The following is a 27,115-nucleotide window of genomic DNA, read 5'->3' on the forward strand; positions in this document are numbered from 1 at the left end:
GGAGGAGTGATCTCATTGGGACTCACATTCGTAGTGGGAGAGCCAGAAGAAAAGGGGAATGTCACAGGCTCAGGGAACCTTGCTGAGGAGTAAAGGGTTCAAGCTGTGTACTGGGCCACCCAGTACTGGGGTCCCACGTGGGGAAGATAAGCCCCTGTCTTATTGTTGTTCTTAAGACTCTTGAGAGTCCCTTGGACTGCAAGGAGATAAGACAAGTCCATCCTAAAGGAAATCACCCCTGAATATTCACTGGAAAGACTGATGCTGAAGCTGAAGCTCCAGTATGTTTGTCACCTGATGCGAAGAGCTGACTCTTTGGAAAAGACCCTAATGCTGGAAAAGATTGAGGGCAGGAGGAGAAGAGGGTGACAGAGGATGAGGTGGTTGGATGGCATCATCGACTCAATGGATAGGAGTCTGAGCAAACTCTGGGAGTTGATGGACGGGGAAGTCTGGCGTGGGGTCACAAAGAATCAGACACAGCTGAGTGACTAAACAACAATAACAAGGGGGCTTATCTTCCCCGTGTGAGACCCCAGTACTGGGATGCCTAATACACAGCTTGAGCCCCTTGCTTCTCAGCAAGTTTCCCGGAGCCTGTGACATCCTCCTTTTCTTTTGGATCTCCCACTAGGGACATGAGTCCCAGCAAGATCACTTCTCCCTCTCGACCGACTCCACATGGATCTTTCTTTACAGCCTTGTTATTAGGAGAAGCCAGCCTGCTAGTCTTCAAGTGTATTTTGTCAAGAGTTGTTGTGTATATGGTTGTAGTTTTGTTAAGTTCTGAGGGGAGGTGAGCTTACCATCCTCATGCTCCACCATCTTGGTCCTGCCTCACAAAACCTTTTAAGGCAGGTGATCCTCAGTAAGCCATCAGGGATAAAATGTAACCAGAATTTAAACAGACATAGAGGGGTTTTCTTTTGTTTCCTCTGTGTGTGCATTTAAGAGAGAGGAAGAGAGAAAAAGAAAATTTAATGAGAATTCAATGATATGGAAGGACTGAAAACTAAGTGGCTGGCAGACGTTCCATATCTCTCTTCTCCCTTTTCCCTAGAAACCCTGTAAGCACCCCCCACACCACAAATGCTTAAATGAAATCTATTCTATTAAAAACTAGAGAGCGTATTTGTTTTTGTTGTTGATGTTTAAATAGTTAAATGATATGGTTGAGTGCAGTGGCATGGGCTGAAGCCAACAGTGGTCATGAGAATAAAGGAAAGAATTTGGCAGACTTTGGGCCTCTGCAGGGCACGGAAAAAGAGGTCAAACTGACCTTATCCATCACTCATAGGCCAGGCTGCTCCAACAAACATCTGGAATTCATATGTAGCCACAAAGGCAGCATCTTTCTATCTCGTCTCCTGTCTTCATAGCTGTGTTGGGAAATGTGCATGTTTGCAATTTTGGAGAGGGTTTCTGAGGGTTAGATTGAAGGCAATTCCACAATCCTAGAACCTCACGTTTTCTGGTCTTTTCCTCACCTCCTTGGGGAAGAGCTGCTCTGATAGCCAGTGTAAGGGACCTCGCTCTTCTCTCTGGTCATTTTAGCTCCTATCTGAGACTCCGCCCAGACATTTTGTTCATTAATTCACTCATTAATTTAAAAAAATTTATTGAGAGCCCACTATATACCAGGTATTGTTTTAAATGTTGGGGATTCAGACCAAATAAAACAGATAATAATATTTATCTTCATGGAGTTTAAATGTTAAACCATTTCTTCCACCTTGATTGATACTAATTCTCAGTGTCACGCTGAAAAATTGATGCTTTTGAATTGTGGTGCTGGAGAAGACTCTTGAGAGTCCCTTAGACTGCAAGGAGATCAAATCAGTCAGTCCTAAAGGAAATTTTCCTCGAATATGCATTGTAAGGACTGATGCTGAAATTGAAGCTCCAATAATTTGGCCACTTGATGGTAAGAGCTGACTCATTAGAAAAGACCCTGATGCTGGGAAAGATCGAAGACAGAAGGAGAAGAGGGCAAGAGAGGAGGAGATGGTGGGATGGCATCACCAACTCAGTGGACATGAGTTTGAGCAAACTCCAGGAGATAGGGAAGGACAGGGAAGCTTGGTGTGCTGCAGCTCACAGGGGTTGCAAAGAATCAGACAGGACTTAGTGACTAAATAACAAGAACAGCACAGTGTCACTAGAGGGAGGAGAAAATAATCACATGTCACAGAGGCTGACACATGCCCTCATGGAGGAAAGGATTCTCTGGTGGCTTAGACGGTAAAGAATCCACCTGCAATGCAGGAGACCTGGCCTCTATCCCTGGGATGGGAAGATCCCCTGAAGGCAGGCATGGCAACCCACTCCAGTATTCTTGCCTGGAGAATTCCCATGGACAGACGAGCCTGGTGGATTGCAGTCCATGGGGCTGCAAAGAGTGGGACAAAACTGAGCATCTAAGCAGGACACGACTGAGCATCTAAGCACAGCACTGTGGAATTATTGAACCTATCCTAGGGAATCAGCGAGGGTTTCCTGCAGGTGGTATCAGCCTTGGGCAGGATGATCATGGAAGGCAGGTTAAAATTTCCACTGTCTTCCTAGGGAGGACTAACATAAAACAATTAACAGGGGAAACACATATAAGTTTTATTTATATGGAGCCAGAAGAAAAGTGAAGACTCAAAGAAATGACTAGGCCTAAGTGTTACTATAGCAAGTTGAACAAAGGATAGCCATTTTTGCCATAGTATAGAAGTAACCAAAACATATGGGTGAGCTAAAGGAAGATAGATGTTTTAACAAAGTCTGCTTGTCCCATTTCTCTAGGCATCTACTCTCTGTCTCTGATGGCGAGAATGTTTCTTTCTCCTGGTAGTGAGAACATTATTCACACTGGAATTTAAGCTCCTATTTTTTGGAAGAAAAAGGAAGGTCAGGGTGCCTTCTTTGCATTTGCAGTTTTTCAAGTGTCTTTTTTTTTTTAATGTGGACCATTTTAAAAGTATTTTATAGAACTTGTTACAGTATTGCTTCTGTTTCATGTTTTGATTTCTTAGCTTCAAGACATATGGGATCTAAGCTCCTCAACCAGGGATCAAACCCACACCCCCTGCACTGGAACGCAAAGTCTTAACCATGGACCACCAGGGAAGTCCCTTTCAAGTGTCCTTAACTCAAAATAATCAGCATGCCAAAGTGACACATTTTGGGGCAGCATGTTCTGAACCCTTTCAAGAAGGAATAGTTAGGTGAGAAAATGGGGCAGGTGTTCCTGGAAGAGGGTCAGCAGCCTGGGGGACTAACCCCAGTGTGGCTCGGGTGTGGGATAGGAAAGGAAGGATTGTATAACCTTAGGATTTGTAGGAAAAAAATAATCTAATTAAGTTTGAGACACACCCCATAGTGTGGAGAAAAGGAAATTAGTTTTTAATCCTGGTTTAAGGCATGACTAACTTTGGAACAAAGGCTAAGTCTTCCTAGAGAATTCCCGTACTTTTCCCAAGAAGAAGGTTTTGCTTCATTTATAAAATGGGGGTGTTGGGCTAGACCATCGCTGAAGTTTTCTCCATCCTGACTTCTCTGATTCTGTGAAAAGTAGATGGGGGTTGTTTGCACCTGATCTAGACAGTGGCTTAAAAGTAAATCAACACTTGACTGAAAAGACCATTGTGCATGTAACCAAAGAGCTCAGGCTGGGTGAGGTACCATCATTTCACCAAACTACAGAAGACTAGAGCAAATGCTTCAAGACAGGGAATGTGAATGACTCCGTGAATCCCTAGAGCTGAGAGACTCTGAAATTCTCTGGATGTTTTCAAAATAAATGTAACCGGTTTTAGTTTCAATTCCTTTAAAGCTCACAGGCAGAAAGAGTGAAGTGAGGAATGGATTCCCACTGTGTCCAAGGGGACTCTTGGTGGCAATCAAGGGGAGCGGCCTCTGTCTTGGGAGTATCTAGAGGACCCAGAGATTGGCTGAGGGGCTGAAGGACCATCAGGGAACAAGGGAGCATGGAGACCTCGAGACCAACAAGGAGGATGTTGCAGAAATGTTTGGGACATTGTGCACCCTTGTTTTTTCCAGAGTATCTGACCTTAAATTGTCCCTCCCATCTTTGGGTTAGCAGCTGGAGATTCAAATCCCCAATGGGGATGATTGGTCACTTACCCACTCCCTTAGCTGAAGAGGAAGAATCCATCCCCTCAGTTTGGCTTCCCAAGTAGCTCCCTATCCACTTGGGAAGAAAAAAGTCAAATTTTTAAGGTGTTACCCTTTGTGTGTCTGGGGGCTTCCCAGGAGGTGCTAGTGGTAAAGAACCTGCCTACCAATCCAGGAGACATAAGAGACACAGGTTTGATCCCTGGGTCGGGAAGATCCCCTGGAGAAAGAAATGACAACCCACTCCAGTATTCTTGCCTGGAAAATCCCATGGACAGAGGAGCCTGGCAGGCTACAGTCCATGGTACTGCAGAGTCAGACATGACCGAAGTGACTTAGCACACATTTTGTGTGTCTAAATGAGAGGCTGGAACCAGCATGCTGGCCAGCAGGAGAGGGGCTGGTGGATCAGGTTTGATGAGTTCATATCTGTGGCAGTCCCCAGACTGGTTGCAGAGAAGCAGACAGAACAGAACCACTTTTTCTTCTCTCTGTACCATTAGAATGTTGGACATACTCACAGCCAGTGACTTTGCCATGGAAAGCAGCGGTAGCCACGCCTTCAGGAGGATAAGGTGCTTGGGCTCGTGTCTTATCCTTGTCGTGTGTGCTGCAGGGGCTGTTAAACCACCTCCGCCCCCAGTCTCAGGGAGGGAAGAAGTCAAGAGTAGCAATTGGGAAGGTCCATGGCCAGGGTGGGCTGGCCCTTCCCATCGAGGCTGAAGGCTGATGTGTTGCTACCCACCTCAGCACAATCACTGGGGTTGGGGGTGAATGAAGTGAGAGGTCGTGGGAGGAACTGACATCACCCCCAAAGACCAGACCTGATCCTAACCTTGACAACCAGAAGCTGGGAGGCTACAAGGAGCTATATGGGAGAGCAGGTGAGGAGAGAGACTGTGCTTGCACTTCTGGGTGGGACAGAGGATGTGGGGATGAGAGGAGGTCACAGGCACCCAAGAGCACCATTTAGAAAGAACCCAGGATTCCCTGGCTGTTCAGTGGTTAAGACTTCACCTTCCAATGCAGAGAGTATGGGTTCATTCCCAGGTCGGGGAGCTATGATCCCACATGCCTCTCGGCCAAAAAACCAAAACATAAAGCAGAAGAAAGAACCCAGCCCTGGAGACCTGCCCATGGGGGCCCTCACTCAGCCTGTGTGGAGTTGCGGGGTAGCACCTGGGGGCAAGAACTGAGGTCGGGGCCAGAGGTTGACTCCAGTGTAGGGTGCATGTCCCCTTTGGGCACCTCTGAAGGTCCCACTGATTCTCCCCCTCAAAGAGACACAATTCGGTTGTCTGCAGTGGCAGAGAGACTGAACAGCTAGGGTAGAGGTCTTTTACTTCTTTTATTTTCACCTTCCGTTCCTATGCTTTCACTCTCCCCAGACCCTGGAGTGGCCTGAAGTAGCCAATAGAGGTAAAGCAAGAGAAGTGAATTCAGGTGAGGAGAAGAAAAGACCAGACTCCCCACCTCCATTGCTGCTGAGCCCTGCAGAGAGAGACCATCAAGGCAAAGGGCTGCTGGCAAGTTTGAGAGGGAATTAGGTATGAGCTGTTATTCAGTTGGGAAATAGAGGTCTGAGTTATAGAGACCAGTACTTTAACTCAGGTTTTTGAGAAGAGTCATAAAGTGGGATCAAGAGAATATACATTAGTGGGATGAAAATGGTGTCATGTGGCAATTCCATTTCTATTCATTCATTCATTTAACAGACATCAATTGAATGCTTGCCAGAGGACTGCTGCATCTATAGAGCTGGTCTTTCTGTATTTAGGGCTTCCCTGATGGCTCAGTCTGTAAAAAATCTGCCTGCAATCCAGGAAGACCTGGGTTCGATTCTTGGGTCAGGAAGATCCCCTGGAGAAGGGAATGGCAACCTACTCCAGTATTCTTGCCTGGAGAATGCCATGGACAGAGGAGCCTGGCAGGCAAGAGTACATGGGGTCACAAAGAGTCTGACATGATGGAGCGACTAACACTTTCTGTAGTTAGCACTGAGAGGGCTCAAGCCTTCTACTGAATTTCTATAGCTGTGGATAAGATCCCCCTAGTGGCCCTTTGAAGAAGGAAATGGCAACCCACTCCAGTATTCTTGCCTAGAGACTCCTGTGGACAGAGTACCCTGGTGGGCTGCCGTCCATGGGGTTGCACAGAGTCGGACACCACTGGAGCAACTTAGCATGCATGCATGCGTTGGAGAAGGAAATGGCAACCCACTCCAGTATTCTCGCCTGGAGAATCCCAGGGACGGAGGAGTCTGGTGAGCTGCCGTCTATGGGGTCGCACAGAGTCGGACATGACCGAAGCGACTTAGCAGCAGCAGCAGCAGTGGCCCTTAGATCCATCTTCCATAACACATTGAAGTTTCCTTTCTTGTTATTACCAGCATTGTTTAATCTAAAACACACCCACATAAATCAGATGAGTGATCCTGGACTGAAGAGGGAATATTTTATTATTGTACTCTGGTAGTTTATTTTCCAAATATTCCGAAATGAGTCAAGTGCCCAGAAATGGAGAATCTGTAATCCTTCTGAATGCTGCCTGGTAGGTTCAGAAGTACCAACGCCCCCCACCATTCTGCTTCTGCCTCAGATCCTAGGAGAAGGGGGCTGTTTCTCAGCTCTCTGTCGCTAAATTAGAAGTGAACCGCTTTCTGCAGCTGAATTAGACGTTTGTGCTGCAGCCAAAACACAGTGCGGATTAGACAACTAAAGATGTCTTTTCAAGGAAACAAAGAAATTAATTAAAGCCAGACAGGAAGCGTCTCCGGTGCAGCGTTTGGCATTGTACCCTCTCTCAGGCCTGCGGGAGCCAACAGCGAGGGTGCGATGTGGCAGGTGGTGGTTGGAAACCTTAGCCAGGCCTTGGGGTTAACGGAGAGCCCCTCATGGGACGGGCGGCTGCCACCACTGTGAATGCCGGAGAGCAGGCTGCTGGAGCGTGCCCCCGGCAAGGAGTCGTTGTGTGTGAGCGCACGCGTGTCAGTGTGAGTGCCTGTGTAGGACCGGGCCGGGGAAGGGAATAGAGCCATTACAAAGTCTCGATGGGGATAAACGGGCACCTTTTCTTTCCAGGGTAAAGGGACAGACAGGTTTCTGAGGGAACAACAGCAAAACGACACGTTAGGAGGAAAAGAAGTCAGGCATGTTCATTAATGCTATTCAATATAGAGTAGGTCCCATATAGGGCTTCCCTATATATGAACCTTCAAGGTGCGAACTTTGAAAGATGCAAGTGTGCGTCTGTGCATCTGGTTCCAGCAGATGCTGTCTCCTGTTGCTGACGATCCTTCAGCTCTGCCATCTCCCACCTCCTCTCCCTCTTCAGTAACTCTTCTTGCCTGTTCACTCTATGCCCGCCCCTGTATGCCACCTGTTGTGCTGTTCTACTGTCATTTTCAAGGTACTATACTGTAAGATTAAAATTCTGTTTATGTATAATTTGTGTGAAAAGTATTATAACCCATCACAGTACAGAACTATATTGCCAATTGTGTTATTTGGGCACTTAAGCTGACTTTGTTGGACTTAACAAACTAATTGGACTTAGGAACTCGCACGCTGAACAAAACTCATTTGTATGTGGAGGACTTACTGTAATTCACTGAGGTGAGTGTTGTCCCATTTTTAGAGATGAGCATGGTGAGGTAGACAGGGATCAGTTACCCTGACGATGCTTAAATGGTGAACAAGTGGCATTACTGGGACTTGAATTCTGGTCTTTGCCATCAAGGCAAGGTTGCAGACCCCGTTCCCCATGCTGCCTCTTCTATGACCCCTTCTTGCAACGTTTCCCAAGGGCTGGGTATGGTGGCGACTCACTGAACAGAACTCCAGAGGAAACCCACGTGGCCTCTTGAGGCCTCTGGGCCTCCATGGAGAAAAGAGGAAGATGAATTACTCGAGCTCGAATCACTTCTGGGGCTTCCCTAGTGGCTCAGACAGTAAAGAATCCACCGGCAATGCAGGAGCTGTGGATTCAATCCCTGGGTTGGGAAGATCCTCTGGAGAAGGGAATAGCTAACCACTCCAGTATTCTTGCCTGGAGAATTCCATGGACAGAGAAGCCTGGGGGAGTGGAGTACTGCCCATGGGGTCACAAAGAGTTGGACTGAGTGACTAATGTTTTCACAAGATCCCTTCTAGCTCTAACATTCTATTTGTAAAGCCTGAAGGATTTTGGGGGTGGGGCAAGATAACCCAGACTCTAGACTAAGCCGATTGTGGTGGAAACCTTACCTTATTGTTGTGTCCCAGATATAAAGGATGGCATTTAGTTTCTCCAGAGAAACTTGGAGTCAGACACTAAGCCCCACTCTCTTCAACTGTAGTTCTACTGCTTTTAGAGGGAAACAGAGTGCCTGACACATTAAATACTCAGTGATTATAGGATGAATGAATGCAAGATTGAATGGAACCCAATGCTTAGTTGGCCCTGAGAGTGGGGGTGGGGATGGGGAGTGAAGGACCTGTGTGCAGAGGTGCATAGAGATGCATTTGGACATAACAGAACTTAAAATGAAATTTACAACCAGAACCACGTGGTGAAGTCTATTTTTTTTTTTTTTTTAAAGCAAACAAAGATGGAGTTTCAGTGGGTTGGTTAAATGACTTTGATGTGGCTACTTTGTAGATGCAGTTAATCAGCTCTGCACAGGCTGTCTGGTAGAAAAAGAAGCCAAATGTTAAAGCCACTGCCTGATTATCTTTGCTGCAAAGAGATAGACCCCGAGTAGATAATCTTTTGTCTCCGGGAGCCCATTAATTAGTCTTGGAACACATCTTGGATGGTCTCCGGCTCTGCTGGGAGTGGAGAATGGAATTGCACAGCGTGTTCAAATCAGGAGATAGGGAGGGGGAGCATTGGGAGGAAGAACAGGATGGGTGGGCACCTGTGGTGCAGCCGGGGTGCCTAAAATGTGGTTCTAATTTTTACCTGCAGTGACATCTGTCACCTCAGAAGTGCTTTATGGAAGTGATTTCAAGGGAAATTTGAAAGGTGGGGTCTGGATCCTGGAAGAACAGGAAGGAGAACAGTTGCAGGGGCAAAGGAGAAAGAGAGATGGATGGTCCAATAAGGAATGGTGTGCCCCCAAGGTTCGGCACTCCACAGAAACCTCCAGCCACCCTGGGACTTCCCACTAGATATGGGCACCAATTTGTTACATTTCAAAAGAGCATGACCTGACCGTAGCTGACACCGCGCAGCCTGATCACAGAGTACAGAGTGTGTGGGCATCACCAAGGCAGGGAGAGAGGGCATTTGCCTTTGGAAGCAGTTAAGACGGAGCCCGGCATGCACACGGCTGCTGGATTTCAAGGCTCAGTGGGAAACTACTGGGGCCAAAGGATATGAATATGTAATATTTTCCTAAGGAAATAGTCAATCTGTTGGTTTTACCCTTCCCCGGGTAACAAGATATAGATGATGAGCAAGTGAAAGTCACGGGGGACAATGGAAGGTGACTGAATCCAACTGGTTCTGCAAAAGAATGAAGGGAGAAACACCACAGGATGGAAGCCCATGCAGGAAAAACACAGTAAGAGTAATTGTAATTGACAAGCATCTCTGAACTAAAACCATTTCATTTTCAAAGGCTTCCCAGTCATTAATGAGTAATGAGTAAGAGGAGAGAGTAGGGAATATGTTTGTGGGAAAATTATTTTTACCTTCATTTAAATATTGTCACGTAGAGTTTTATTCCCTGTGTGTTCTGCTTTCCCACTAACTGCCGGCTGGCTCTCTGTTTCACTGAGCCTCTATTCAGTTACTACGGTAGGCTTCATTCTGGTTGACTGTAGATTCTTTCATCCAGCCCTGGTGGTGGGTGATTAATATACAACCTAACACTTATTCACTGGGGTTAATGTAAACTATTGATGGAAGAGAACTATGAGTTTTCAACAAATCCTTTCTTGAAGCCCTCACATGGAAGGACCCACAGATTCGGATCATATCCATTTAATCATGTTTTGGTGCAGACTCCATAGTTTTCCAATTTATTATGATCAGAGAGTTTACATCTCTGCCCTCTCTTCCCATGGCATCATATTACATAATGGCTTTCACCAGGAAGCTCAATGTAATTTTATTGATTAATTATGAAACCAATAGGTAGAAAGCTAATAAGTATATATTGTACTACTAGCTGTGGAAATGGAGATATGACTATTCAAAGCTCAAACTGAAGTCATTATGTAGCCCCCTTCAAACACTCTCTGTCTCCACTTATAGTTCATTAACATTATCATCATCTATCTAGAAACCCAAGAGTTTTCATCTATGCCCCCAATCCCCTAGATCTTGTCAGTTACCAGATTCCTTCTGTTCTACTACCTGCTTATGTCTGCAATGAGCATCGTCGTTTTCCCTGTTCCCTCTGCTCTGTCCAAACCAGTCTCAGCATCCTATGGTACAAGCTCTGAACTTCCCAACCTGGGATCAAACCTGGGTCTCCCACATTGCAGGCAGATTCTTTACTGTCACCTCCCCACATTCATCATCCACCCTTGCAGTACGTGTTTACTGAGCTCCTACTATGTGCATACACAGTAGTGGAGAAATGAGAATATGGCAATAAATAAAACCGATACTGTTGTCCTTACAAATGTTGCTTCTTACACTGATGCATATATTTAAACTTTTATAAAGAAGTTCTGTAAATTTATGGAGTCAAACATATCGGCCTTTAAAGGTATTATTATTTGTGGTTTTGTGGACAGTTGACCCTTGAGCGTCACAGGTTTGAACTGTGTGGATCCACTTACAGGCAGATTTTTCAGTAAATAGGTGCTACAGTATTATTTAATCCACAGTTGGTTGAATTGGGGATGTGGAACCAAGGGTATAGTGGACTGACACTTAATATATATACATACTCAAATTTTTGACTGTGTGTGGGTCAGCTCCGCTAACTTCCCACATTGTTCATGGGTCAACGGCTTCAGAAATCTTTTGCTTCAAAACTATAATAAAAATCTCACATAGACCAATAATGATTAAGAACTCAGGACAGCAGTCAAACTAAGTTTACATCCTATCTTCGTCAATGAAAGCTAGGCAATTTAGTCAACTCTTCTTTACTTCAGTTTGGTCATTTGTACAGCTAAAGATTATTTAAGGGTATTTAACTCATTGCAGCTGTTTTGGAAATCAACTAAAATTAAATGTATATAGAAAGGTGCTGACAAACTGCAACTTTGTATTATTATGGCTATCATTTTACCATGTTTTTTATGATTGCCTCTCTAATCCATTTGAAATTTATTTTCATTTATGGTGTAAATTGGGAGTCCCATTTTATTTCATTCTTCATATGGAAGACCAGTTATCCCCTAACTTTTGTTTATGGTTTTCCACAGTTTCTCTTTGCTCTTCAACTCAGGATGATTCCTTATCTTCTCCACTGCCTGGGTTCTCGCTCCACCTGCATTTCAGACCTCCCTTTTTACCACTCTCTACTTCTGTGCTACAGCCACACTTGCCTCCTTTGTGGTCCTGGAACATACCATCCTCTCTTCCTCCCCAGAGCCTTTACACTTGCTATTTTCTTTCCTTGGAATGTTTTTCTTCCCACATTTTCTATGGCTGCTCCCAGTCATCCAGGCCTTTCCTCTCCACTGAAGATAAAGCACAGCATCTCTTCCCGCTCCCCAACCCCTCACCCCCAAACCACTACTTACTCTCTATTTCATCACCATTTTACTTACTTTGTTCCATCTTATTTCATTTGTCACATTTATGATCTGGAATTTGTTTTGAAAATCATTTCTTCCCTTCCCTCCCTGGAAAGTACGTTTAATCGGAACAGCGATTCTTGCCTGTTTTATATACCGTGGTATCTGCAGAATCTGGAATAGTGCCTAGGAAATAGTATTAAAATAATTACCTTATCAGGAAGTCTCTCTTCCTCCGGACCAAACCAAACTTGCTTTTTAGAAGGCTAATCCTGGTGACACTATGGAAGTCGGTTTGTTGCATGTCTGGAACACTCTCTGTCTTATCCTTTCAGTCTTCCCTTAATTGTAACTTGCTCACACAGAGAAGTATGAGGATTCAAATCAGATCAGACATTTATTTGGCACTTGCTGTGTGCAGGGAACTGTGGTATATGTCACAGGGAACACTTAAAAGCTAAACCGTGCCTCAGAGGGCAAGGGGGACAGCTGGGAAAGAGTCTCTCCACTCCAGAATGATCACATGTGAGTTGATATCAGGACATGCAGATGGAACAGATCCTGGAAACAGATGTGATTCCTGGTAAACAGTTGGTTCTGGAGCCCCTGAGGTCCAGCCTTGAGATTTTAAGAGTCATCTTAGATGAGAGCAAACACTGAGGATGGTGACTGTAAAGGGACAGAGTGCTGTCATTAAAAAAAAAAAAAAGAATTGAAAAGAATCCTAGTGCAGATCCACAGAGGTAGGAACGTAGACCGATGAATGATTTTTAACAATAACAGAGGAGGGTGGAGTGTGTCTGGCTCAACTTAACAAGAGTCTTGGAATTCTCACTCCCCCTCACAAACGCATGCCCTAGAATTGGCAGCTCATCCCTGGCAGAGTTGCCAAGACTCCTCCATTCCCTAGGTGACTGATCATCTACCAAATTGCTGAGCCCCAGAAAGTCTGTTTCCCCAGGTAGCCTAAGTGAGAAACCTGATCCTGTGACCCAAAGATTCAGAGTGAACCTTTAACTGGGAGCTCAGTACACAGGATGGAGTGGGCCAAACAGCTCTGGGGAATGAGGAAATTCCCCTCACGAGGTCAGAAACGAAGCAGGGGTTTGAGACCAAGATGGTCAGGCTCTTCCTGCTTTTGCCATAAGGCTGTCATCATTGCTTTGCATCACGTGCAAGAAAGCAAAACCCCAGGGTGAGCTCAGACTCAGACATGGTGTGTGGGTTTGCAATGTCCATTCTGAGGGCCAAGGGTATGGTAAGGGTGGTGTGGGCTCAAGACTGAGAAGGTAGCAAACCCCTTAAACTGTCAATGGTCTAGGAGTAAGTGGGGAGAGTAACCTGCATAGGGAGGCCCTGGTTCCACAAAAATAAGCAGGTCAGTCCAGGGGAGTTTGGAACAGGGTGAGTGTTTATAATTGCACAGATGGGATGGGGTCGAGGAGGGAGATGGAAAAGGCGGGGCTAAGGTCAAAGGGGTCTTATAAGAGGCAATTTGTGGGTTTGGGGGTACCCTATAGTCAGGGGCACACACGCAAAGGAGACAGCATACCTAAGAGAACCCTCCCTTGATTCACCTTTTGGCCCCCAGGTCTGTCTTTGGAGATTAGGAAAGAGGCAGCTAGGGTCAGGTGCTGGCTAAAGCCATTTGCCTTGAGACTTCCTGCAGGGTAACACTCCCCTGCCCTCAAGCAGGTGGGCTTTCCTCATGGCCAGGGGCATTCTTTGCTCTCAGCTTGCATTTCTTCACAGGAATGCCTGGCCACATGGGTAAATGCCATCAACATTTCCCCAGGCTTCTTGTGAAGAGGGTCTGTGAGCATTTACAGGGCATTTAGCATCTTCAAAGGGCTTCCCTGGTGGCTCACAGTAATCTGCCTGCAATGTGGGAGATCTAGGCTCATTGCCTGGGTCCAGAAGATCCCCTAGAGAAGGAGATGGCAATCCACTCCAGTATTCTTGCCTGGAGAATTCCATGGACAGAGGAGCCTGGTGGGCTACAGTCCATAGGGTTGCAGAGAGTTGGACACGACTGAGCCACTGACACACACTAGCATCCCTTGGACAGCAAAGAGATCAAGCCTTTCATTTCTAAAGGAAATCAGTCCTGAATATTCATTGGAAGGACTGCTGCTGAAGCTGAAGCTCCAATACTTTGGCCATTTGATGCAAAGAGCTGACATATTGGAAAAGACCCTCATCCTGATGCTGGGAAAGATTGAAGGCAGGAGGAGAAGGGGATGACAGAGGATGAGATGGTTGGGTGGCATCATTGACTCAATGGACTTAAGTTTGAGCAAACTCTGGGAGATGGTGACGGACAGGGAACCTGGTGGACTGCAGTCCAAGGGGTCACCAACAGTCAGACACAACTTAGAGATGAAACAGCATCTTCATGTGCCGAGTTCAGTACCTTACAAGGGGTGGTTGAGACAACCTTGTTTGTAGGTGTATTTTTTTTTTATATGTATAATTTTGTTTATTTATTTTTGGCTGTGCTGGGTCTTTGCTGCTGGGCGCGAGCTTTTCTCTAGTTGTGGTGAGCAGGGGCTACTCTCTAGTTGCTGCGTGTGGGTTTCCCCTGTTGTGGAGCACAGGCTCCAGGGCCCTAGGGCACATGGGCTCAACTGCTGCGGCGTAGCGGCTTAGCTCCTCAGTGGCACGTGGGATCCCCAGATCAGGGATCGAATTCATTTCTCTTGCATTGGCAGGCGTTTTCTTTACCACTGAGCCACCAGGGAAGCCCATTAATAGATTCTCTACTATGATTCCTCACTTTTTTTTTTTTTTTGAAATTTGACAGACTTTTATTAGAGAAATTTCCCCCAAAATGTTAATTTTTACCAAGAGTACCTTTCATCAACAGTGTTAGATTGTATTATCTGTGTTTTTTTAAATTAATTTTTTATTGAAGGATAAATGCTGTACAGAATTTTGCTGTTTTCTGTCAAACCTCAACATGAATCAGCCATAGGTATACATATAACCCCTCCCTTTTGAAGCTCCCTCCCATCTCCCTCCCCATCCCACCCTCTAGGTTGACACAGAGCCCCTGTTTGAGTTTCCTGAGCCAGACAGCAAATTCCCATTGGCTGTCTATGATTCCTCATTTCTTAAGTGGAAACAGAGGCACAAAGAAGTCCCATGGCTTCCTCAAAGTCACCCTGGAGCTGGGACTCAAACTCAGGTTCTTTTCTACAGAGTTGGCAGCTCTAACCACTGACCTCCACTGCCTGCTTCTCAGGCATGACCTTCTTCCTGCCAGGCGGTGAGCTGATTGTTAAAACTCCCAACCCTGGTGATGCCCTCAGGGCACATAAATTAGCCATTCTTGATCTTCCCAAATATCAAATGAACTTAAACAAGCTTTTATATAAAACTGATCTTTATTGCAATTAAAAAAGAACAAAGACAATTTGATAAATGCCTTTAATTACAACGTACCTGCTATTTACATGTAATTATACTTCTATATACAGCTTGAATAAGATTCATTACATGTAAACTACAAGATATGACAAGTTAAACTCCAGCCTTTTGGGAACATTCAGAATAGAAATACTATGGGCAGAAACACACAGAAAACAAATACAATTTCAGTACCATTACTGGATGATGATCGCTCTCTGGCCACAGAAGAGAATTGTAAATATGCATCAAATTGAAACTTATTCTTAACATGACTAACAGTATTGCTATTATTTAAACTCTAAACATAACAATTGGATCATTAAAAACAACACAATTTCAATTTATATAGCACCTTTCTTCCAGAGTTCAAAGCATTTGTATTTATCTATATTATCTCAATTGTCCCCATAACGTCCCTATGAGGTAGGCAATGGTTGGTATCATTATCCCCATTTTGGAGAAACTGAGGCACAGAGTAATTAATCATTTGCTCAAGGTCACACAGTAAAATCAATGCTGAAACGGACCACAGAGCCATGAGCTTGTCTCAAAACCAATGCTTCTCTTTAAACTAAATTGGACCCTCTGAGAATTTAATTCAATACTTCATTTTTCCAAGAAATAAAAAATGTGCATTTTTTTCTCCCATAAAAATTGTTGAAATACTATAGGCAAGAAGCGAACACTCTAGGGCAGATGTGAGACTGATGCCAAGATTCCCCAGAGAAGGGAAAGGCTACCCACTCCAGTATTCTGGCCTGGAGAATGACTTAGCACTCATGCTCTTTTAGAAAGTGTTTATGGAAGTTTCTTATTGGTTTTGTTTTTTCATTACTAGGAGGTTCTTTCCCCAGTTTTACAAAAAGTTGGAATGAAACATGTTTGAAAGGTTGTTCCTAGTAACCTACAAAATTATGTCTTTAGTAGCCATCTCTTGCTAGCCACAAGCTTATTTCTGAGTTTACAAAGAAGAAAACACCTAAACAATAATTTATGTCTTTAACATCACCTTTCTCAGTCTTATACACATTTACAGTGTGCTCCTTAAGAGACTCAGAGTGGTAGGTAGTGCGTTGGAATTAGACAGTTTCCAGGGTCACATACACAGGGGCCGGAAGTCATGCCCACATCATTAGTTCAGACTTTATTTCTAATCCCTGCTCTGCCAGCCCCCCACTCCACCCCACCCCAAATCAAATATGTAGTTAGTACTCAGAAAAAAATAATTTAAAAAAAAGTGTCAAAATCTGAGGCATACAGGACTCTTTCAAACGTTTGTTGACTTGGATGTAAAATCCAACTTTCCCAACACATTCCACGAACTTCTCCCTCTGAGGCAAGCACTGCCAACAGTGCTGCCAAGCTTCCAGGACATCAAGAGGCAGCCGTGGCGTGGCCCACAGGAATTCAGTTTCTCGTATGGCTCCAGGTAAAACAAGGGAAGCTTATATTTAAAAAGATGAATGCGAAAAAAGCAAGCAAGCTTACTGCCTGGGTCACGATCATCATGCCAGGTTCATTTATGGGTTTCACATTAAAAATACATAAAAACTTGTCAAAGGAATGTTCAAAGACCGACTAAAGCCTTTGGTTCTAGTCTCTTCGCCTAGGGAAAGGCACCGCTGTCTGTCAGGGAAGCCTTTACTACCTAAATGGGAGCTAAAATTACATTTCTTTTTTTCCTTAAGCATAAAAAAGGAAAAGGAAAGAGTCTGTTTACACTCATGGTTTCCCACTTGCTGAGTGAAAAAACAAACAAAACAAAATTAAACCAGACATTACAACAAGCCGGTTCTGAAATGCAGGCTCCAGGGGCCAAAACTGGTCTCTCTCTTTTAGCCTTAATTATCCTGTGAAGGGTGCCTAATAGGTATAGCAGGTAGGCTTTCAACAATTAAATGTATAATGAAAATGAAGAGATACCTGTTCTGTTAATTTGGAAAATAATTACACTGGAATACATATTTTAGACCATGATTTTATTTCATTTACTTTGGTAATTCCAGATGAAGACTCCAATTTAACACAGTTTCTGGAATGATCTCTTTTAAGTCAAACACTACCTTAGCATGATGAGAGTGAAGTTTAAAAAAAAAAAGAAAACTAAACCAGGCCAGGATCCTCCGGAGTATAGAAACAGAGGCCCTCAGTCACTGAATCACCCATTGACTCCAAATGTTGGAGATTTCATCTATAAATGGCCAAGTTATTTTCAACATCTGGTAACTTCAGATGCTTGAACACCATCCTCATTTCCTTGAGACCTAGGAGAGCAGCTCAAACTAGTTACAGCAACTGTAACTCATAAGCACTGTTTCCCAGGGGTGGGGTGTAATAGCTACAGGATTTAAAAAAATGTTACACTCAATATACTTTAGAAGTGATTCTTTCTTATAGGAAAGGGTTTTCCCCACCTCCCTCCTAAAACAATCAGTGTCCTTCTACTTTACGGGTAGCTACGGGTCTGCTGTTCCAGGATTTACCTTCACGATCAGTACATTGTAGGGGCTGTGAACTCACCCGGTGAGGGCACAGTGCTCCTTTTTTTACATTTGTGAGTCTAAATCCTCAACAGAATGTTTTAAAAATTCTTTTTCATTGGCCCTTTAGTGCCAACCACATCTCACAAAAGACGTGGGCAAGAGTATACATGATTGGTGTACTGTGCTCATTAAACCATGTCTGACTCTTTGCGACCCCATGGACTGGAGTTGACCAGGTTCCTCTGTCCATGGAATTTTTCAGACAAGAACATTGGGGTGGGTTGCCATGTCCTACTCAGGGGATCTTCTGGATCTGGGGATCGAACCTGCATCTCTTGTGTCTCCTGCATTGGCAGCAGGTTCTTTACCACTGAGCCATCAGGGAAAAGGCTGAGAAGCAATGGTTTACATGGTTAGCAAAGTTCCTGACAAATAACACCTAGCATCTGCTGCCCCAAGTGGGCCTGAGGCTTATCCAGGCAGCCCCTGATGCTGTAAAATGGGAACTGGGCAGAGCTGGGGAATGGTTCCAAGCTGCCAGGCAGGTCTGTGATACTGAAGATTGTAACTGCTATTGGAAAAGAAGGCATGGAACATTCTGGGAGTAGCAGACACACAGGGGCCAAGATGGTGCCATGCAAAGTGACAGAAGGTTTTAAAATTCCAAATATTGAGAATAAAGAAGGCTGAGTGCCAAAGAATTGATGGTTTTGAACTGTGATGCTGGAGAAGACTCTTGGGAGTCCCTTGGATTGCAACGAGATCAAACCAGTCAATCCTAAAGGAAATCAATATTGAATATTCATTGGAAGGACTGATGATGAAGCTTCAATACTTCGGCCACCTGATGCGAAGAGCTGACTTATTGGCAAAGACCCTGATGCTGGGAAAGATTCAGGGCAGGAGGAGAAGTGAACAACAGAGGATGAGATGGTTGGATGGCATCACTGACTCAATGGACATGAGTTTTAGCAAATTCTGGGAGACAGTGGAGGACAAAAGAGTCTGGGGTACTGCAGTTCATGGGGTCACAAAGAGTTAGACACGATGTAGCGACTCAACAATAACAATATTGAAAACAACTCTCCCACTCTTTTGTGAATTGGACAAATTTGACCATTACAAAGACCTTTTGAGACGAGTTACAATGATGCTGTCATGAATTATTTTTGAGTAGTTTTGAGTAAGAGGAGTACTTTGAAACTGATTGGGACCATCTAACAGACAATATGTTACTTTTTTTGGAAACCATTTTTATGAGGGAAAAAAATGCATGCACAGTGAAATGCAAATTCCTATTGTTTAGTGATATTTCAAACTTCCCCTGAAAACATGAGGCATGTTAATACAGTACAAAATTTTAAAGGTAACAACATTAAAACAATTTACTGTTGCCAATTTAACATACAGAAGTCTGAGGAATGACAATTACCAACCTTTATAATAAGTTACAGGAAGTGATCTGAGATAGAGCACATTTTTAACAGTGAAAGTGAAAGTGTTAGTCCCTCAGTTGTGTCCAACTCTTTGCAGCTACAAAGACTGTAGCCCACCAGGCTCCTCTGTTCATGGGATTCTCCAGGCAAGAACACTAGAGTGGGTAGCCATGCCCTTCTCCAGGGGGTCTTCCCAACCCAGGGATCGAACCTGGGTCTCCTGCATTGTAGGCAGATTCTTTACCATCTGAGCCACATTTTTAAAAAATACTCACAATATGGAAGTGGTGAGCAAAGAAAAGTTGAATCTAACTGCATTAAGATAGATGATAACCAAAATAATGCTTTAAAAAAATCATTTTTAAAGCAAAAAATGTATCTCTCATGTCATCTGTCATTAAGAAAAATCTGAACTACAATTTCCTAGTTAAATAAAAGAAGAACCTAGAAAAACAATGAAATACTTTATAAGTATTGGAGACTGCATGTAAATACAGCTTCAAAATGAGTAGTAGGGGTAAAAAACCATTTATGAATGTATGTTCTCTTCTAGACCATGATTTTATTTAATTTACTTTGGTAATTCCAGATGAAGACTTTAACACAGTTTCTGGATTGATCTTTTAAAGTCAAACATATTCTAAGTGTGTAAAACTTGTCTAGTGATATTGTCAGAAATAATATATTTAAGAAAAGCTATAACACAGAGCAAGAAAATACTACTACAGGACAAAGAATTTAGACTTCACTGCAAATAAAGTCATATTTGATATTATAGACACATGTTCCTATTTTCACATTAGTCAATTATTAACACCAAACATTACACTTTAACTTTTCCCAGTTACACAGTACAATAAGCCTGTCAAGATTTCCAGGAAATAACCATCAGTACCTACTGTGCTTCCAGCAACCAAAGCTAAGCTGGTTGGTACCAGAAATCAACACTTTCAGAATGGCATCACTAGACCACATGGACTCAGAGCAACTATTACCAGGAGCATTTACTCATTTACAAAGTCCTAAATCAGTCTTGAACTGAGGCTCTGAGATTCTAGCCGTGATACGTCACCATCTCAGAGCAGCACGTGATCCTCCACCACTGCTGTTCCTTCTGTGCTAAAATCTCACTGTTTCTGGAGACAGTGAAGTCAATACCTGCAGGTGATAATGGGCCCTGCTTTTGCCACCGGGTTGTGTGTGTGGGGGGTCACTATCCTGGCTCACATGGCCCTTGCTGCCTTCGGCCAAATCTCTCCTCAAATACCTGTCTGAGAAGGACACCTACTTTCATTTCCTTCTGTCAGGTTGAATATTTAGGGAGCTGCATGAATAAAACTGTTTAAACACACCACTGTTTTTCAGCTAAGAGAATGATGGGCATAGTTTAAAATCAGAATTTGTTAACTAGAGAAATTCACTGAGGGCCAGTTAAAAGGTTTTCCGCTGTCAAATGAAAATGATTGGGGAAAAAAGAAAATGATTGGACAACTGTTTCTTCTGTTCTGCTTTTATGACAATAGTCATCACACTAGTAGGATAAACATTCAAAATACATGACAGGATGTATCCTAATTAATTAAGCACCAGAGTGACTTTATATATATACATGTGCATATATGTACGTGTGTGTACGTAGCCTGCCAGGCTCCTCTGTCCATGGCATTCTCCAGGCAAGAATACTGGAGAGGGTTGCCATTCCCTTCTCCAAGGGATCTTCCCAACCCAGGGATCAAACTTGCGTCTCCCTCATTGCAGGCATATTCTTTACAGTCTGAGCCACCAGGGAAGCGCTATATATATAGTTACTGGTAAAAGTAAGTAAATGCTCTAATTTGAAAAATTAAAATCAAATATGACAGCTAGATCTAGTAACATGCTGAGGTTAAATTTCAGTTCTTTTTGCTAGCTACCTATTGTTAATCTAGTACTCAATTAGAATCAATGCTCAGATTTTAAGGGCAGATAAATCAGTAATTAGCCTTTTTCCTACAAAGGAGAGTGGCACCTTCAAAAGCTTTAATAATCCTAATGATAGAATTTAGTGAAGGGCAGGAAAAAAAATATTTGTGCAAAGATATGTGCAAAAATTACTTCCTCCTATAATTTAAAATCTTCTTGAACATTTCACATAAAACAGGTTACACTTCCCTGCTGGCAGACAATATCTGAGAATCAGTAAAAAATTCTTTGAAACTTTCAAAATACATGAATAAAAGCAAAGATCCTAGGCAAGATTATAATAACCTAGGTTATTCTGGTTCAATGCATACATAATATGGATGTCAAATTGAATTTTAAAGATACAGTAAACTCATTCTTTCTTGATAATTACCTTTCATACATTTAAACTATGTAGCTTTTAAGACGAAAACTTTTTAAAGAAACCATAGGCTTCCAACCTAAAGATTCTAGCATGAAGTTTCAACAAATAAAATTTTTAAAAAGTGATGAAATTTATGAAATACTGTACTATAGGTTTAAAACAGTGATGCTACATCAATAAAAATACTTCAGTAAGGTACCTAATGGTCTAAAGCGCAGAGCTATCTCCCAAAGTTCAATCTGCTTCTCTCACCCCCTAGCCCTCAGGCATTGTGCTATTACTTACTCTTTCAGGATGTGTTCTGGAGGCCCTTACAGTTCCCTTTTAATACTTTACATCACAACTTATTCTTAGCACAGGTTCTCCAATCGAGAGAGAGATTTCACCGCACACTTTATGGCCATAACGCATAGCCCTTATTTGGAAACTTCTGGGGGAATTCCGATAATGAAATTTCAAGATGATATGACTATTTATAAAGAGCTTCCTTATCTAGAAACAGCTTTACTCTTTAGAGAACATACCCATTTCCTTGGTCGTAAGTGAGACATCATGAACTACAACTTTTGAGCAATCAGGTGCTCATAAACGACGTGACTGCAGCATGCACAAGGCTGGGTGAGCAGTGTGATGTGGCTGTCAGCAGGTACCAAAGCAACCCCATGATACTGAGGTTGCTGGGTCAGACTCATTCATAATAAGCAAAGAGAATCATCGGGCAAACCAGTGCTTACAAAGGAGATGAATTCAGAGAGTATGGGCCTTGCACCTTTCTGATAAACTTCTCCCTGATCCAAGGTTATTCTCCAATGATCTTTTGATCAATGATGATTGTGCTTTTATGCACATAAAATCTTCATGGGAGAGACCAGGCTGATTGGAAAATAACAAGCAAACCATTTACCCCAACTGAGCTACTTTACAATTGCAGAAACGTATTACAGAGCAGTCACAAAATCAAGCCATGAATGCAAGGAATGGAAAAAAACATGCCCGGGAGCTGGTCCCTACAATTTTCAAGATGCTTCATCCTCCCAACTGCATTCTTTGTCCTAATGAGTGAAAACAGTAAGATTATTCAATCTGAAAAGTCGCAGATGTCACAGCAGTACAGAATAATTGCCTGTTCTTTTTTTCTTTACAGTGTAGGAAAAGCTTCTTTTCTGTAGCCTACACTACATAATAGCACTTCAACCAGGTTCCTTTTGAAATGAAAAGTGAACAAGTTTCCCAATGTCGGCCTTATAAAATCTAAAGAGATGATTAAATTCAAACCAGGCTGAGCTCTCAATCTGAGTTATTTCAGCCACTAATTTTTATAAAATGAAGGGGAAAAAAAAATCCCAACAGGCAATTTACATTTGCAAGCACCAGGCTACAGAATTCATCACCTATTTCTTTAAAAACCTTAATGGAATCATAATACTTTCATAAGGTTAATCATCAGTCATCCCTAGTCATATCTTGTTCCTCTTTCCATTTTTACCATTTCAAATATTTCACTATTGCCTACCACAAACCATTGAAAATGATCATTTATGTTTATTCCACTTATTTCTCCAATGAGTCAGCTGATTTTTGACCAAGAGCTCCAAGTACCATTTGAAAAGTCACGTCTTTAAAAACCTTCCATGTTTTAAACACTTGGTTAGAAAAAAGATAACAACTACTGGTACAAGCTTATGTGCTTTATGGTGTCTTTTCAAAATGAGAATATAAATCATTGTACATCAAATCAAAATAGTTAATATATATTTTATCTGGCACTTTCTAGAAATTAGGCATTAAACATAAAATACCTTATAAATTTATATAACAAAAATAAATGTTTATATTTTAATCTCAGATAGATTACCTTAGGGGAGCAGTTCATGTATGAACTCCTGCACCGTCAGTGTGGCAGCGGAGATCATCAGAAATACACATTCAAGTCCACAGCCCTTGGGAAGAGATGGATGCAGGGGCTGCCACCCAAACACGTGGTCTGTGTCCCAACGTGGAGATTAAGGCTCTCTGTTTTGGAAGAATGAGCTGGACTAAAACAAGTATAGAAGTACCATGATATTCTTTGAAAATACTGAAAAGACTCTGAAGAGTTTCAAACACTGGGGGGAAAAAAAACATGTTGACTATGAAAATAAAATAAAGCATCTAACAATGACTTCAAGTACTTTGGAAGAGGCTGCTGACATGGAGTGCCCAAATCAGAAGGAATGAAGAGCTAGGAAACCCAAGGGGCGTCCCCACTGGTTGGGGCTCAGGTTCCCAGGTGCAGCTCTTTGAAGGGGCTGGGGAGCGGACCGGAAATAGCAACCACAATTTCTCAGCAACGGAAAACACCCACTTGAAGGCAAAGGCCCAGCCTGGTGGGAGAAAATCCTTGGAACGAGCCATTAAAAATCGGAAGATGTCAAAGAGAAAAATGCCATTCATCTTACTATCAGTAGCAGGCAGCGAAGAGGAGAGAGGGAGAGAAACCCAGCTCCTGTGAATGGCAGTGTTTCAGGCAGGTGAGCTGTGGTTTTTGAATGTCATTCTTTCTCACAGAGTGGCTTTCTTCATGAAGAGGGTGAGACGGCTGACAGCCGGGATCCTTCTAGAGGGTGTGGGTGCTTGACGCAGGCGTGCCTGGGTCTGCCAGGGCTCTGGCAGCAGGGGGCCTCCCTCATTTCTCCCCAAACTGAGAAGCAGTCCTGGCATCTCCGATCGGCTTCCCTTTCCTAAAGCAGCATATGAAGCGTGGCTGACGTCGCTTCTTGTCTTCTGCAGCAGCCCTGGCTTTGCCGGCTGGTCCTAGGCTAGCTGGGTCCTTTCCAGGCTGCTAGAGCCTGGTGATATCTCGGCATTGCTGCTGCAAGTCCCCGATGCTCTCGTAATCATTCTCCTTTGGGCAAAGGCCATGGTGACTGTTGGTCTCTGAGGCAGCCTTCTCTTCCTCTCTGTTTAGAGTCTGTATTGCTTCGTAATCTGGCTCAGGCTCCTCGCTGGGCCTGCCTGCTGCTGGAAGTGTGCTGACACTATTCGGCATCTTCTCAAAGTCTTTAACGGTGGCATAGAGATCGTTACAGGAAGAGGGGGACCTCGGAGCAGCTCCTTGCATGGAGGTGTAGGAGGCCTCGGGTACTTTAAGTGACTGTCCTAATTTGTTCCCTGGCTGTCCTTTTTTATGCACTGATGAATACATGGCCGAGATCTAGAAAACAAAGGGGGAAAGTGAATAAACAAGCTTCAAGCTTGATTCCTCTCTCCCCCTTTTAGTGACAAGCTAGATTCTTGGGACTATGGGGCTATGTGTCCCTTTAAGAATTTTTTTCTGATTCCCAAACTTTACAGAGATATTATTCACACACAATACATGTAAGTTTAAGGTGTGCAGCATGATGATTTGAAAAATATATTGTGAAATGATTATCACAATAAAGGTAGTTAACAACTTCTTTACTGTAATTACCATATTTTTGGTGTGTGGTGATAACATTTAAGCTCTATTCTCTTACGAGTATATACACAGTATTGTTAGTTCTAGCCACCATGCTGTATTATATTTCCAGAACTTATAGATGGAAGTTTGACCCTCTGACCAACATCTCCCTATTTCCCCCAGACCCCAGCATGAGGCAACCACCATTCTTCTCTATTTCTGCCTGGCTTTTCTAGATTTCATATCTATGTGAGAATACACAGTATTTGTCTTTCTCTATCTTACTCATTTCACTTATCACAATGCCCTCAAGATCCATCTATGCTGTTGTAAATGGCAAGATTTTCTTCTTTTTTTATGGATGAATAATATTCCATTATGTGTACAAGCGTGTGTGTGTATGTGTGTGTGTGTGTGTGTGTGTGTGTGTGTGTAATTACATTTTCTTTATCCATTCATCTGTTGATAGACAGGTTGTTTTCATGACTTAGCTATTGTGAATAATGCTGCAATAAACAGGGAAGTAGAGCTATCTCTTGTAGACAGTGTTTTCATTTCTTTTGAATACACACCCAGAAGCCGATTCTTCACAATCTATGCTAATCCTGGAGTACATAACAACAGAACAATTATATGTGTCGTCTATAACTTTGTAAATAGCATAATTCTATGAAATCCAGGTTCTCTCTAGGTCTGCTGAGGATTTGAGGAAAGCAGGTAGAGTGGGCAGCTCAAGACCCCCAGGACCTGACCTCAGCATCGGGTTTTATTCGATTTCTTTATCACAATGATATTTCACCAGAGGAAAGTTTTGACTGCTTTACAAAAAAGGGTAGAAAACATATATCATACTGGTGATACTCAAAAGGCTGGGCTTCAAGTCAGCAGCAGCAGGATCTGGACATTTTTTGGAAAGGCAAACCCTGGGGCCCCACCCCAGATCCACTGAGTCACAAACTCTGGGGGTGGGTTGATTCTGATGTCCACTAAGTTCGAGAACCACTGAACCAGACTGTTTAATCCACTCCTCCCGCATCACAAAGGTCTAAACAATAGCTTCTGGATGCTGGTTGGCAGTATACATATATCTGTCAGAGGATCACTCTCCACTATTTTCTTTCTGATTTTATTAATTTTATTGAAGGATAATTGCTTTACAGAATTTTGTTGTTTTCTGCCAAATATCAACATGAATCAGCCATAGGTATACCTCTCCCTCTTGAACCTCCCTCCCATCTTGCTTACCATCCCACCCCTCCATTATTTTTTAAATTAATACTTCATTGCATACTAAGTGAAGTCCCTCAGTCATATCCGACTCTTTGCGACCCCATGGACTGTAGACTACCATGCTCCTCTGTCCATGGGTTTCCTAGGCAAGAATACTGGAATGGGTTGCCGTTTCCTTCTCCAGGAGATCTTCCCGACCCAGGGATTGAACCTGGTTTTCCCGCATTGTAGGCAGATGCATTACCATCTGAGCCACCAGGGAAGTCTATTGGTTAAATAGACATTCAGAGATGGGGCTAAGTTTTCTTCAGTAGGAAAATTCGTTCTTATATGTCATCAACAGAGAAATGATATTGGGAGACAATCAACTTAGGGGATGGGCTTCCCAGGTGTCTCAGTAGTGAAGAACTTGCCTGCCAGTGCAGGAGATGTAGGAGACCAGAGTTCAATCCCTGGGTCAGGAAGATTCCCTGGAGAAGGAAATGGCTACCCACTCCAGTATTCATGCCTGGGAAATCCCATCGACAGAGGAGCCTGGTGGACTGCAGTTCATGGGGTTGCAGAGAGTCAGACACGACTGCAACTCTCATGCACCAAAGTCAAAAACTTAGAGGTCACTCTTTCCTTTGGGAAGAACAGACTGTTTTCCAAGCAAACCCACTCAGTCTCACTAATATACCTCATCTAGCCACAAATACGGAAGGCAGGGGGAGAAGGGGATGACAGAAGATGACATGACTGGATGGCATCACCGACGCGATGGACATGAGTTTGCACAAACTCCGGGAGACGAAGGACAGGGAAGTCTGGCGTGCTGCAGTCCATGGGGTTGCAAAGAGTCAGACATAACTGAGCAACTGAACAACAACAAAGCCACCAATATCGGGAGAGGTTTCATTTTCTTTGATACAAAAATGGACTGACTAGGAAATTTGGGAGGGAGGGTATTGTTTTATTGTTAGAAATCATGGTTGGAAGTAAGTAAAAATATCCTTCATTACCTG

General features: G+C 43.3%; 1 protein-coding gene across 8 annotated transcripts in view; it reads right to left on the reverse strand.

Annotated features, from left to right (window-relative positions):
• Positions 1–15,171: 15,171 nt before the first annotated feature.
• PAG1 (phosphoprotein membrane anchor with glycosphingolipid microdomains 1) overlaps positions 15,172–27,115 on the reverse strand; it is a 162,293-nt gene continuing 150,349 nt past the window's right edge. For 7 of the 8 annotated variants that reach the window (XM_061123556.1, XM_061123550.1, XM_061123552.1 and 4 more), the window contains one exon: positions 15,172–24,653. In XM_061123556.1, coding sequence (XP_060979539.1) covers positions 24,282–24,653 — 372 coding nt within the window. In that variant the 3' untranslated portion in view covers positions 15,172–24,281. The remainder of the gene's footprint in view (positions 24,654–27,115) is intronic. The other variant, XR_009689562.1, reaches the window with a different exon arrangement.

The sequence above is a fragment of the Dama dama genome, chromosome 21, assembly GCF_033118175.1.
Source record: "Dama dama isolate Ldn47 chromosome 21, ASM3311817v1, whole genome shotgun sequence".
Classification (NCBI taxonomy): Eukaryota; Metazoa; Chordata; class Mammalia; order Artiodactyla; family Cervidae; genus Dama; species Dama dama.